Raw genomic sequence first — 13,850 nt, forward strand, 5'->3', positions numbered from 1 at the left:
GGCCCAAGGAAGCACATCTGATTTTGTTTGCTTTAGTTAGCCTTTTTTTTGGTGGAATGGGAAGACGATTGGCTAAGAAAAATCTGGGACCCTATCAGCCTACTAAGACAAACTTCATGCCCACTTCCTTCTTTTTTTTTTTTTTTTTTTTTTTCTGACAGGCAGAGTTAGACAGTGAGAGAGACAAAGAGAAAGGCCTTCCTTTTCCGTTGGTTCACTCCCCAATGGCCGCTGTGGCCGGCGTGCTGCAGCCGGCTCACCGTGCTGATCTGAAGGCAGGAGCCAGGTGCTTCCTCGCGGTCTCCCGTGCAGGTGCAGGGCCCAAGGACCTGGGCCATCTTCCACTGCACTCCTGGGCCACAGCAGAGAGCTGGCCTGGAAGAGGAGCAACCGGGACAGAATCCGGCGCCCTGACCGGGACTAGAACCCGGGGTGCCGGTGTCGCAGGCAGAGGATTAGCCTAGTGAGCTGCAGCGCCGGCACCCACTTCCTTCTAGTAAGACAACTAGTGAAAGTTTCTTAGTAAAACGGATGGGATAAGGCAAAACAGTGAGCAGAAAGGGTGAACTTTTTATATCACTGAATTTTGGACACATTTCTTGTGAAAGCAATAGACCCTAACTATATTTTGTTCAGTTACAAAAATAAGTAATGTGCAGGCTTCTTCAAAAGCAAAATAAAAGTTTACCTCGCCAGCAGCTATTTCTATCATCAGTCAGTTGTGCTTCCAAATATAAGCTATAAGGCAGAGTTACTGAGAGAGTGGGACAGAGAGAGATTCCACCCACTGCTTTACTCCCCAGAAAGCTACTACGCCCTGGGCTGGACCAGGCCAAAGCCAGGAAGTTCATCTGGGTCTCCCACATGGGGTCCAAGATTTTGGGCTATCTTCTGGTGCTTTCCCTGGCACTTAGCAAAGAGCTGAATCAGAAATGGAGTAGCCAGGACTTGAACTGGTACCCATATGGGATGCCAGCATTGTAGACGGCAGGTTAACCCGCCGTACCGGAAAACTGGCCCCAAGATGATCCTTGTTTCTTTAGAAGTATGTGTGCTCTCTTTAACTCCTCCTGCCATGAAATGAATAAACAATGGGTTTTTTGTTCCAAACTTAATCTTTTATTCAATTTTTATTAACTTTTTGAAGCCCTTCATACAACTCCAATGACTACGTGCACAAGAATATTTTTAATACAAGACCATGATTTTGTCTCATCTCAACCTATGGAGCATTTTGGCCTCCTCCCTTGTTTCTCCAACTTTCTTCACTGTTTTTTACGCTTGTGTTTAATTAACTCATTGCATCAATGACTGCACCGGCTCCATGGCTCAGCCATTGCACGAGGCAAACACAGGATGTCCAAGATGCCCATAACTCAGCCCCTGCTCCTTGGGGATTCACACTATCAGCCATGGACACATACTAGCTGTTGCTATGATTACTCATGCATTCAACCTAATGTTTTTGAGCTACTAAGTAGGTGTACTGCTATAAGCCGTAAGAAACACCTGAGAACCAAACCAGAAGAGTCCTTGAGAGGAACAATAGGAAGAAATCAACAAGGATGTTGGATGAAGACAATTCAGCAGTTAAAGACTGGTAGGAGCCCCAGAGACACTGTAGCTACTAAAGGGAGAGAGAGGGATGGAGCAAGACAGGCAGCTACACCACTGAGTTCCTGACCAACACTGCCACTTATCCGTCAGCTGTGGCTCCACGGCTCCTAACATCGTACCCCATCTTCCTTCTTCCTTCAGGAATCCTGGCAGCGGGCTGCTGCAACACAAGGAAGTCCAGTTCAACACCAGGCAGGTTGAAGGAGCCACTGAGGATAAGACGAGAGCTGGGGCTACCACGTTTTAATTTCTTGTTGTTTTCCAAGCAGGAAGGAACAAACCAGGAAGGAAGTAAAGGATGGTTTACACAGTGGTAAAATACAAGAATCTCAGTAATGCTGACCTTTGTCCTTGAGGCTCCACAATTCTCCCTCCCCATCAGTGACTTTCAACTCTGGCTCAGCAAGTCCATGAGATCTTTGACGGAGATAGTGGGGTGTGGTTTTCAACCCTCACTGCACAGTTACAATCGTTCTTGTGACATGGAAAAACAACCACACCCCTGTCTCACCTCTCTGAGGTTCTGGTTCAGGATCTAGAGTGGGATCTAGATTTTATATATATATATATATTTTTTTTTTTTTTTTTTTTACTGCCCAAGTTCAAATTCTACTTGTAGCCAAGAGCCAGTGTTGAGCTGATCACAGCACAACCAGCATAGACTACCTTTTAGTTTTCTGAATTGTCTCTTTAAAATACCGCTAGGACCAGCCCTAATGACCCACTGGCCCAGTGATGTGAAATCAGTTAATAACAGAGACTGAGAATGAGGCTTCTGCACACTGCTCTGAGTGCTCCTGTAATTATAGCTTGCTAAATCTCTAAAACTTGACTGTACATGATTAAATTCCCAAGTATCCGTTCTCTTTCAGTAAACCAAGGCATCCTTTAATAAGACAGGTGACTTCCCAGCAGTAAGAACCACCCTCTACAACTCCGATGGCTATACTACTGCCCTACATCCAGTTGTCAACGTAACGTACACATCGGTGGTTTCAGAGTTTCATCAAGAACTCTAATTTCCTTTCTTTGAGAAAAGATCTGCAGTTCTGGAAACTAAGAAGTCTTCAACTTGAACTCAGTGAGAAATTACCAAAGACATCGCAAACTAGGTGACACAGCGGCCTGAGGTCCAAAAGTAAACAACACTAAGCAAAGGTGTGTCTGCAGTTCAGAATAGACACGACATGCAGTTCCAAGGAGGAAGTGACGGACATACAAGGAACTTAATAAACAACTGTCATCGGTGTTCTCTAAAAGCCACTTTGTTTTTTCCACTTTCCTTCCTGCAGATGGATAAAAATCAGTGGTCCTTCTCCCTGCGTGATCAGTTTCTGACGCTCCGCATTCTCTCATGACGTCAGGGCCTGGGAGTTTCCAACCACAGGCTTCCAGAAGAACACGAATGTCACAAAATCGATTATGAAATGGGGAGAAATACTGACAAAAGCCATTTCGTAATTCTAAATTCTTAATTGGTAACCATGTGTTCCGACAAGTGGAGAGCGTGGCAGGGAAATACACCTTGGTTGGGTGCACCTGAGGACTCCACAGCCCGCAGTCGCTGAAGCCAAGTCTAGACTGCCGTGGGCATGCAAATCTGCTCCACAACAGGCCCCTGTGCATTTTTCTTACCCTGTTTGCAAAGCCTTGGGTGCTATCCTGATCTTTTAGAAATATTCCTTTAAAAATCTAACAAGGAGGCCGGCGCCGCGGCTCACTAGGCTAATCCTCCGCCTTGCGGCGCCAGCACACCAGGTTCTAGTCCTGGTCGGGGCGCCGGATTCTGTCCCGGTTGCCCCTCTTCCAGGCCAGCTCTCTGCTGTGGCCAGGGAGTGCAGTGGAGGATGGCCCAAGTGCTTGGGCCCTGCACCCCATGGGAGACCAGGAGAAGCACCTGGCTCCTGGCTTCGGATCAGCGCGGTGCGCCGGCCGTGGCGACCATTGGAGGGTGAACCAACGGCAAAGGAAGACCTTTCTCTCTGTCTCTCTCTCACTGTCCACTCTGCCTGTCAAAAAAAAAAAAAAAAATCTAACAAGGAGATGTGAAGCAGAGAATTACCATGTGGAATGTAGACAGACGGTTGGGCTCTTAAACACCAAAGAGCCTGTGGTCCCCAGAAAGATCAGGGCCCTGTTAGAAAACTGCAGCCTCACTTTACCATGACTGCATCAAAATGGGAGTGGAGAAGCAATATGCAAACTGCCCATGAAGAATCCCAAAGAGAAAACAGTTATAAATGGGGTAGATTAACAGAGAGAGAAAAACACACCAGAAGCCAAAGATGAAATCCACCATTTTTATCCAAACTATCATGATCACTTTACACTTGCCTCATCATAACTGCAGGAAATGCATCCACCACTGTGATTCATGTTTTGCTTGTAAACAGGCATATCACATGTCCACAGACAACCCTCCCTTTAAAGCCTAACATACAGAAATCTAAATTAACACACAGACTATTTACAGCATGAATTCTTTGTTTTGGAAAGTACAAAAGTATAAAGGTCAGGAAAAATTGTATTTACCTTTTTCCTTTGAGAAACTCCCTGCATAAAATGAATCTTAGTATGAAGCAGAGGAGCCATATCTCAAGGGAGTTGAAACGGATTAGAGCTTAGTCTTCATAGATGAGCAGAGTACTGCTGCCGCAGAATTACAAAAAGTATTACCTTAAAATTTTTTTAAGAGTTATTTATTTCAGGGACCGGTGCTATGGCGCAGCAGGTTAACGCCCTGGCCCAAAGCGCCGGCTTCCCACATGGGCGCCGATTGGAAACCCCGCTGCTCCACTTCCTATCCAGCTCTCTGCTATGGCCTGCGAAAGCAGTAGAAGATGGCCCATGTCCTTGGGCCCCTTCCCTCACGTGGGAGACCTGGAGGAAGCTCCTGGCTCCTGGCTTTGGATCGGCGCAGCTCCGGCCGTTGCTGGGGCGTGAACCACTGATGGAAGACCTCTCTCTCTGTCCGCCTCTCCTCTCTCTGTATAACTCTGACTTTCAAATAAATAAATAAATTATACATCTTTAAAAAAAAGATTTATTTATTTCAAAAGCAGAGTGACAGAGAGGGAGAGACAGAGAGATCTTCTAACTATGGATTTGCTACCCAAATACCCACAACAGCCAGGTCTAAGCCAGGTCTAACCCCAGTATGAGCTCCATGATCCACTCCCCCCCCCCCCCAGGTGCGTTGACAGGAAGCTGAATTGGAAACACAGTGTAGCTGGGACTTGAACCCACACCCAGAGATACAAGACGCCAATGATCCAAGCTACAGCTGAAACCACTATGGGACAATGCCCATCCCAGAATATTTTTAAAGCTAAAATAATACAAATTGAATACAAATCAGAAAGAGAACTCCAAGAGTCTATTGTGTGTGTGTTTTTTAAATATCTGGTAGCAGAGACTGAAATTTTAATTACTGTTAGATTTCCAATGCCCAGTACACTGTGAAAGCTGAGTGAAACTCCTCAGTCAAGTGGCACTCCCTCTCTCAACTATGCCAGGAGGTGAGATCATTAGGAGCCTGTACAATGGGTGACAATGACAGGCAGGCAGGCAGAAGAACACAGCCGTGCACAATGAAGAGTGAAAACCTCTATTGTTGGGGGGAAGGTAGATAATGACTGATGGGGGAAAGACCATATGTCTGCCCGTATATTCTATGACTTTCAAGGTACTGCAATGAGATTCTTATCTCACGAGCTTATTCTCCTGAAGGAAGCCATTTAAAATATAAACCCATTATTCAGACAGAACAAGAAATGCAACCCTTCAGGGCCAGCACTGTGGTGGCCAAGGGGATTAAGCCACCTCCTGCAAAGCCAGCATCTCATATGGGTGTTGAGTTGAGTCCGGCTGTTCCACTTCCAATCTTGCTCCCTGCTAATGCCCTGGGAAAGTCCTTGGGGCCCTGCACTCGGGTGAGAGACCCAGAAGGAGCTCCTGGCTTCAGATGGACTCAGCTCCGGCCATTGCAGCCATTTGGGGAGTGAACCAGCGGATGGAAGACTCTCTCTCTCTCTCTCTCTCTCTCTATATATATATATATGTATATGTATATGTAATTCTGCCTCTCACATAAATCTTTAAAAAAAGAAATGCAACACTTCTACTGTACAGTGGTATGTGCCCCTTAATGAGATGACTGAACAATTTCAGCTCCTTCCTCCAGGAAAGGAAGGGCTGCACCTATACTCCAGATTATGCACTCAGAGAAAGATCTAGGCAGTATTTAGGGCTCGCGAAATGAAGCGAGCAACGAACAGCCAGGTGAATTTTTGTTTGTTAGGAACATACCCAGAGGACCTAAGCTACCAGGTAATTCACGCAGTGAAAATCCCCCCAAATCGCAACAAGACGTGAATTTACCCAGCTGGATGTGGTTTCGCACACTTAATCCCCGGCAATCAACTCACCTGGAACGTCTTCGCCACCCCTGCCGCTCCTCCATCTCCTGGGTCTCCGGCACCTTCCGCGGCACATCCCTTACTGCAGTCCTTAAAGAAGAAGGCAGCTCCATTAGGTCCACCCAGGTGGGTGCCGGGGGTCCGCGGGGGGTCGCTGGGACTCACCATTTCTCCGCGCGCTCCGCTTGGGGCCCCGGCAACCCCGCTCCGGGCCCCGGGCCCCGCACCGGCGCGGAGCGCCGCTCTCCACTGCCCGCTGGGCGCCGGGTCGCGGCTGCGGGTGCCCCTGCGCTGGCCTGGGCAGCCCGCTGAGATTCCAGGCCAGCCAGGAACAGGAAGGCGATTGTCCCCGTTATATCCGAGGAAAGCGTCCAGACTGGGCTTCTAAGCCATTTATAGGAAAATCTCCCGGGCGCGCTCAGCCTCGTGGCCTCGTCAATCACGCGCGCACAATAGCAAGCCTGCAAAGGGGTCGGGGGCCGGCGTGAACCATTTTCCCCACGGGCAGGGTCCTCCCGTGCCGAAGCACCGACGCCAAACCCCACCAAGCCTCCTGGCGCTAGAGCACAATTGAAAAGATAAAAAACAGCATGACCCGAGCTAATTGGGAAAAGGTGCAGGCATTTAAAAAAATTAAAATCTGTTCAACAAAACCCGGTCCCAGCAGGGAGAAGGCTGCGGTCAAAATATTTGGGGGGAGGCTGTGAGTGCTGGCAGCCCAGAGATGCCTCCCCCTAAGCGGCTTCCGTGGCGACCCTCACGTACCCCGGGAAGGTCACAACCCCGCGCGGCCTCGGACCCGGCCGGCAGGGACCTCTGTGGAGGGACGGGGAGAGGCAGCAGCGAGTGCCAGGGTTACAGAAGATGCTGCACTAGGGCGCGGACTCCGAAACCCGGGTTCCAGCGCTCCCCACTTCTGCACACGCGGGGGCTCTGGTACCTGGAGCGAGAGGGCCGCGGCGGCGTGCAGAGGGCTGGCCATGCGGACGCTGCGGGGGCGCTGGGCTGCGGGACGCGGCGGCGGCGGCCGGAAGCGGGCGGCTGAACGCGAGAGCTGGAGGCGCGGCCGAGTGCAGGTGCTCTGCCTGGAGCCCCGAGCCAGGGTCCGGCGCAGAGAATGGCACAGCCCCTCCAGCATCCCAGGGAGGGGTGGAGCCTCCCACGGTCCAGGCCCCCTGGTGTGTGTGCAGGCGCGCCGACCCAAGCCAGCCCCGGACCCTGGGGGCGGGGGTGGTGCAGGGAGCCGGGCGCGCGGAGCGAGCTAGAGCAGGCAGAGCTAGATTCACTCAAGGACGCGTGGGCACAGCGGAAGAAACGTGGGGAAAGTCATTTACATCTGCTCAGCTCCGGACAAAAGACAGGCTCTGCCTCGGAGCGCGGGCGGCGGGGGGCTGCATCTGGGCGCTGGCTACTGCTCGCCACCGACCCCAACAGGCAAACGGAAGGGGGAGCAGGCGAATCTGGGATTCAGACTGGTTTTTTATCAATTCTGTGCACCACCACCCCAAGTCGGATTTGTAACTCCGGGTGTGAACGGGGTGCCGCGCCCACAGTCCCTGAGATCTCCAAGCCATTCTCCGTCTTCGAGCAAAAGACACCACGATAAACTCCCAGTGACCTGAGGCGGGCAGGGTTCCGGTGAGAGGAGTGTTCGGATGCAAGACTGGGAGACTGGGCTTACAAATGAATGGGTCGGGGGCCAGCACTGTGGCACAGTGGGTTAATCCGCCTGCAGTGCCGGCATCCCAAATGGGCGCCGGTTCTAGTCCGGGCTGCTCCACTTCCAGTCCAGCTCTGTCGGCTCTCCTGGGATCTCATCCTAAATTATGAGACTAACTGGTTTTAAATGAATGGGAAGTGGTGACTGGGGCTGGCTTGATTTTGGGAAGGGAGAAGAGCTGTTTATTCTGGGCGAAAGCGATTAAATCCAGTGTGGCTCACGAGTTGATTTCATGCAGCCGTAGCTGTCACTGATGCAGACAACCACCTTCATGGCTCCCTTTCTGCGACACAGAAAAAGGCCTCTTCTGCTCTGGTGGGGTCCCAGGCCTCACAGATCACAGCGCCCAGGCAGGTCACTTGGGCCGGTGGAATGGCAGGTGTTCCTGGAAACCCTAGTCTCTTTATAAAGAGGTTTAAAATTTAAAAAATGAAAGTGTTTTGAAAATAAGCCAAGTAAACCTTAGGATGCCAGTTTGTCACTCCAGCCAAGGTTTAAGAATAAAAAAACAACAACAGCAAACAACCCTTAGCCAAAGAAATATAAACCACTGATTTCCATTGGAAAGGCTGGTTTAAATATCTATAGCAGACATTCACTCAAAGCTTTCTTATTATTGTTAAAAATTTGGGGGGGGGGGGCTGGTCTTGTGGCACAGCAGGTTAAACTGCTGCCAGCATACCATCCATATCTTGTAACTCTGCCATTTAAATAGCCAGGCTGGACCAGGCCAAAGCCAGGAGGCTGGAACTCCTTCTGGGTCTCCTATGTGGGTGGTAGTGGCCCAAGTACTCAGGTCATATTCATCTCCCTTTCCAGGCACATAAGCAGGGAGCTGGATCAGAAGTGGAACATCAGAAACCCAAACTGGGGCTCATCCCAGGTACTGATGTCAAGGCAGCTGCTCAACCTGCTGTGCCACAGTGTCACCCCCCCCCCCCCCCCACACACACACTGTTGTTGTAAAGGTAGGCAGCTGCACAGACCCAGCTTTCCGGATGCTTTCAATGCTGCCTGTAAATCCTCCCTTTCAACCGGTCCAGCAAATGCAGGACTGAGTAGCGTCAGCAAAGAATTGCCCTCCCTGCCCCTGAGAGGCCACCAGTCCCAGTGCCCTCTTATCTGCCGCCGTTTCCCTGCCTACAAATGACTATCCCTTGGCTGCTGTGCAGTCCGTCCACTACACAAGGTTCTTAGAGCCTCCCCGTGGCTCAGCTTGCTCTTTTGCTTCTTGTGTGTTTTCACAGTCATACCTACATGCTGATGACTCCAAATACATACTTACAGTCGGCATGGCCTCTCAGTCGGCAGTCGGCCTCTCTCCTGTATCAGGTATTAGTGGCCAACTGGTCTAGAACAGGAATTATGTTTGAACCACATGCAAAGCACAGGCAGGGAGGCTAGGGATGCATGGTGAGCTTAGCAACATTCTCTCTCGCACCGCTCCCAGCCAGAGAAAAATGTTAATTGTGTTAGCAAGTGTTAACTAATCCCACCAACAAACGCAAGGTCCTGTTTGTAACAAGTGCTACCTGCGCTGTAAGAGGATGGTTTGTAACTGATTCTCAGAGGGCTGAAAAGGCTTTCCAGAAAGTGATTCTTGTTGGTTTTAGGAAAGAAGGGATAGAAGCCACCCATGAGCAAAGTGAGGTCCAGGCAAAAGGAACAGCTCAGCTCGGAGGAGGCAAAGAACGGGGGCTGGAGTGGAGAGGGTGTTGGTAGTGGGTACAGCTCTGCCCAGGGTGAGACTGGAGGGTGGGCGAGGGGTAACCAGTAGCATCTTCCATAGAAAGTTAAAGGTATCATCCAGGCCTGCAATAAACTCAATTGCAGAACTTTATCTCATATAATGAAGTGACCAGGCAGATGTAAACTGTTTCAAAGACCAGACACATGTGTAGGTCTAGAATGTTGAACTGAATGTACAAATGAAAACTGGCTTCTGCACAGTTATCATTTGAATCCCAATCTCCAGAATCTATTCACGTGTCTTCAGGCAAGAATTAGTTTCATTCCTATCAGTTATCTGAACAAAAAATCATTATAAAGCAAAATAAAAGGACCCGGGAAATCAAAATCCCGTAACTTCAATGGTTTGCTCACAGGATGCAGGTTTTCCATCGAAGAACAAAATTTTTCCTGTAGCAGCTCAGTATAAGTTCTTCATTCAGCTAGTGCTGTAAATCAGCGACTACTAGGGTAAACCATATTAGTCACTCTTTCATATTAAGAAGCTCTGATTTAACACTTAATTTTTTAAAATTTATTTTTGTTTGAAAGGCAGAGAGAAAGACAGTGAGCACTTTGCTGTCTGCTGGTTCACTCCCCAAATGCCTGTAGTAGCCAGGCAAAAGAAAAAAAAAAAAAAAAAAGCTGGGACCTCATGAGTCAGCATTAGCAAGAAGGTGGAATTGGGGGTGGAGCCAAGGCTAGGAACCCAGGCACTTTGATATGGGATGCAGGGGTACCCCAAGTAGAGTCCTAACAGCTGCATTAAAAACCTGTCCCTTTAATAGTTTCCACTTTTGTTTAACCAAAGGGCAAGAAAATCCAATGGAAGGTTAAGGGCTTTGTGGGAAATGGAGGAGTGATGGTAAATGAAGTGTGCCGGCTGCAGTTCGGAGACTGGAAGAGGGTCTTGGTGGAGACAGATGAATCTCTGAGGAAGCTGTTTGTGTGATGCCTGAACAAGGCTGACCACAGTGACTCCATTTTGACGTCCAGTGACATCAGTGAAGGACTTAGCAATCACCCAGACACATTGCCAGGGCTCAGTGCTGAGAATGACCTAAGGGAGGCAACAGACAACACAGAGATTCTTGGACTTAAGGATAAGGATAAAACCCACCCAAAATGAAACTGAACCCGTATTCTAGTGTTCCTAAAAGCATGGCCAACATATTCTTGGGACCCAGCAAACCACCCTTAGCTCAGGGTTTCCATGTGTTCCTTTAAGATTGCTAAAGGACTTCACTGAAGAGAGGGAGTGGTGCAACTGACCCAGGAAATTCTCCAGTAATTCACATCTAAATGGTCAGTTTCACCAGGTCTGGCTTCCAGGGAATTCTTGCCCAGGGTGGGCAGCAACCACCTCCTGCATGGAGCTCCCAGAATTACCGAAGCCCACCGGGCCACCACAAACATCTCCTGCAGAGCATGGCATTGCTGACCAATCAAAGGGAGGTCAGGAGCACCACTGACCAGCCAGGAACTTGGACATGTGCTGAAGGGGCACAGGTGAATTGGGTCTCAGTCCCAATTTCCATCTCTAAGAAACTTCAGACCTGAAACTCCTATGAGAACTAAGCAACAGCCAACCAGCTCTTTGCTTTTTGTTATTTATTTATTTGAAAGTCAGACTTATAGAGAGAGGTAGGCAGAGAGAGGTCTTCCATCCACAGGTTCACTCCCCAAATGTCCTCAATGGCCAGGCCAGAGCTGAGCCAACCTGAAGGCACGAGCCAGGAGCTTCTTCCAGTTCTCCCTTGTGGGTATAGGGGCCTAAGGACTTGAGCCTTCTTCCACTGCTTTCCTGGGTGCATTAGCAGGGAACTGGATGAGAAATGGAGCAGCTGGGACTCGAACCGGCACCCATATGGGATGCCAGCACTGCAGGCTGGGGCTTTAACCCACTGCGCCACAGTGCCTGCCCCCAGCTCCTTGCTTTGTGTCTTGCAGATAAATATGTTTCCTTCTACCACCGCAGTGTCCAGGATTGACTTTGTGCATGTCAGGAGAATGGACTGAGGTTTGGGGGTTCCATATAGCAACTCCTCCTAGTAGTTTGGGGGATAGTTCTCCACCAACAAAGGCCTGTAAAAGCCACATGGGAATGGTGGCTTCAGCGCACCAGGCAGTGCAGGCCCCACAGTGTGCCTGTGCCTGCCTTAGAGGCTTCTACAAGCATTGAGGAATGGCAACTTCAGTGAGCTTGACATCTGCCCACCCGGTGATGACAGCATCTCAGACAACAAACTCTGTTCTATTCCTTGTCCTTGCTTGGTATGAGGGATGCGCCTTATTGACTAAACTTGCTCATTTTCTGTGATTGGTCTGTGCATGTCTGACAGATAAATCTGACATTGCAGAAACGCACACACCTGCGCAGCTGCTTTCTTGGGGGAGACTATCTCCCAGGTGTGCGTGTCTGCACTTGTGACGCTGTTGCGGAACTCACGGGTGAGATGCTCTCCTGTGAGGGAGGAAGTTCTCGTGAACCCATGGGCGTGAGAGGGGCTGAAGAACGAAGGCTGCTTGGATGAGGAAAGAACGAGACAAACATTGACATCAGAAGTTTTGCCCGAGTCCAGTCATCTTGTTAGGTGGGTCCCAGCCCTCCCCATCGGGCAGTTTAAGGGAGTCTTCCCAGCCTGTGCCTGGGGGGCTGTTAGGGCTGATAAAGTCCTGGGAGGAATGTCAGCAATTGCACATCTGGAAAGTCCTCCAGTATCCCAGAAGAGGGAGGCCAGAAGCACAAAGCATGGATTTGGATTTAGACAAACTCCAGACTAACTGTAGGCGGGGTGCTCAATTTTTACTGAGATGCCTGCCTCCTCTGTCATGGGTATTCTCTTGATTAAACTTTACCACCTCTCATTGCTACTCTGTCTCATGTCCGAAATACTTTTTTGGGTGAGCACAAGGACCTCAGGTCCAGCTGTCTCTGGTAACAATCCCATTCATGAGTTGGAATTGGCAATTGGCCAGGAATAGTGATAGAGATACAAGCAGCCTGGCATCAGCAACCTTTAGAATGGATTTGAAGAGGGACAAGGATGAGCGGTATTCTCTAGGAACAACGGGACCCTGCTCCGACCTTTTTTTTTATGTATTTGAAAAGCAGAGGTGGGGTAGGGGAGGGGGTGTCTTTCATCTTCTGGTTTATTCCCCAAATGGCTGCAACCATCAGGACTGGGCCAGAACAAAGCCAGGAGCCAGGAGCTTCTTCTATGTCTCCCATGTGGGTGCAAGAGCCCAAGCACTTGGGCCATCGTCTGCTGCTTTCCCAGGTGCATTAGCAGGGAGCTGGATTGGAAGTGGAGCAGCCGGGACTCCAGCCAGCGCCCATATGGAATGCTGGCAATGCAGGTGGCAGCTCACTATATTACACCACGTCGCTGGCCACCTGCTGCGACCTTTTAAGAGCTGTCATGTAGTCTTTATGGCTGAGAAGGGGACAGAAAGAACAGTAGAAGGAAGAGAATAAAGGAAAAGGAAGGGAAAAGACTTAGGGTGAGAGCTGACTTGTGGATAAAGAGGCACACTATCTAGGGGGGAAGAATAGACTCCAAGGAGGACCTGGTTGTCTATTAAACCATAAGCAGTGACATTCAAAGTCCCGTAGCATATTAAATAGATACCTAAGCACTGTGCCGAATGCCTATCCCTGTCATTTTTGTGTGTGTCCTTCCAACAGGACCTCCTGTGACAGTGGGAAAAGTCTGTATCTGTACCTCTTGCTAGAAGCCTGTTGAGAGCGTGAAATATGGTCAGTTTAATTGAGGAACTCAATTTCTAATCTTGTTTAATCATAATTAATTTACATTTAAATATAAATAACCACATGTGGCTGCAATCTTAGTAAGGTTGTGGGCATTGAACTCACTGGTATCCTGGCTCTGTCACTTACTAGCCCCACAGTCTTAGGGAGATTGTTAACTCTTTCAGTTTCACATTTAAAATCAGAGTAAGTAATAAGGCAGTGATGAGATTCTAAATGAAATCTGTAGAAAGGATTCAGCAGGACTTAGCATTTAATAATTACTCATGAATGTTATTTATTTCTATTTTTAATGTTAAAAAGTCAATTATTTTTCATTTGTAGTCTGGATTAGGGCATGTTGATTATTATAACAGCATATGAGAAAAATCTCTAGTATTTCTAGAAGCTTTTTTTTTTTTAATAAAGTTAGTGAAAAATAAGACTGAGCTTCATTCCGAAAACAAACTACACAGCTCTTATTTTCATGCTTCCTGCTTAGTACTGGAAAGACAAAGATGGTTAAAGCTTGGGTTTTGCTTGTCCTCTCCACCACTTCCCACCCCCTTTCAAGGCTCTGGGACCAGTGAACCATAAAGGAAATTTTGGCCAAAGA

General features: G+C 48.9%; 1 protein-coding gene across 4 annotated transcripts in view; it reads right to left on the minus strand.

The window, feature by feature from the left end:
* The window catches only part of BCAT1 (branched chain amino acid transaminase 1), a 138,215-nt gene that overhangs the window by 93,139 nt on the left and 31,226 nt on the right, over positions 1-13,850 (minus strand). For 2 of the 4 annotated variants that reach the window (XM_051850336.2, XM_070049507.1), the window contains one exon: positions 6,045-6,125. In XM_051850336.2, coding sequence (XP_051706296.1) covers positions 6,045-6,125 — 81 coding nt within the window. Of the gene's footprint in view, positions 1-6,044; positions 6,126-6,200; positions 6,934-6,975; positions 7,470-13,850 lie in introns of those variants that run through there. The other 2 variants (XM_008259519.4, XM_008259521.4) reach the window with 2 other exon arrangements.

The sequence above is a fragment of the Oryctolagus cuniculus genome, chromosome 9 (assembly GCF_964237555.1).
Source record: "Oryctolagus cuniculus chromosome 9, mOryCun1.1, whole genome shotgun sequence".
Lineage (NCBI taxonomy): Eukaryota > Metazoa > Chordata > Mammalia > Lagomorpha > Leporidae > Oryctolagus > Oryctolagus cuniculus.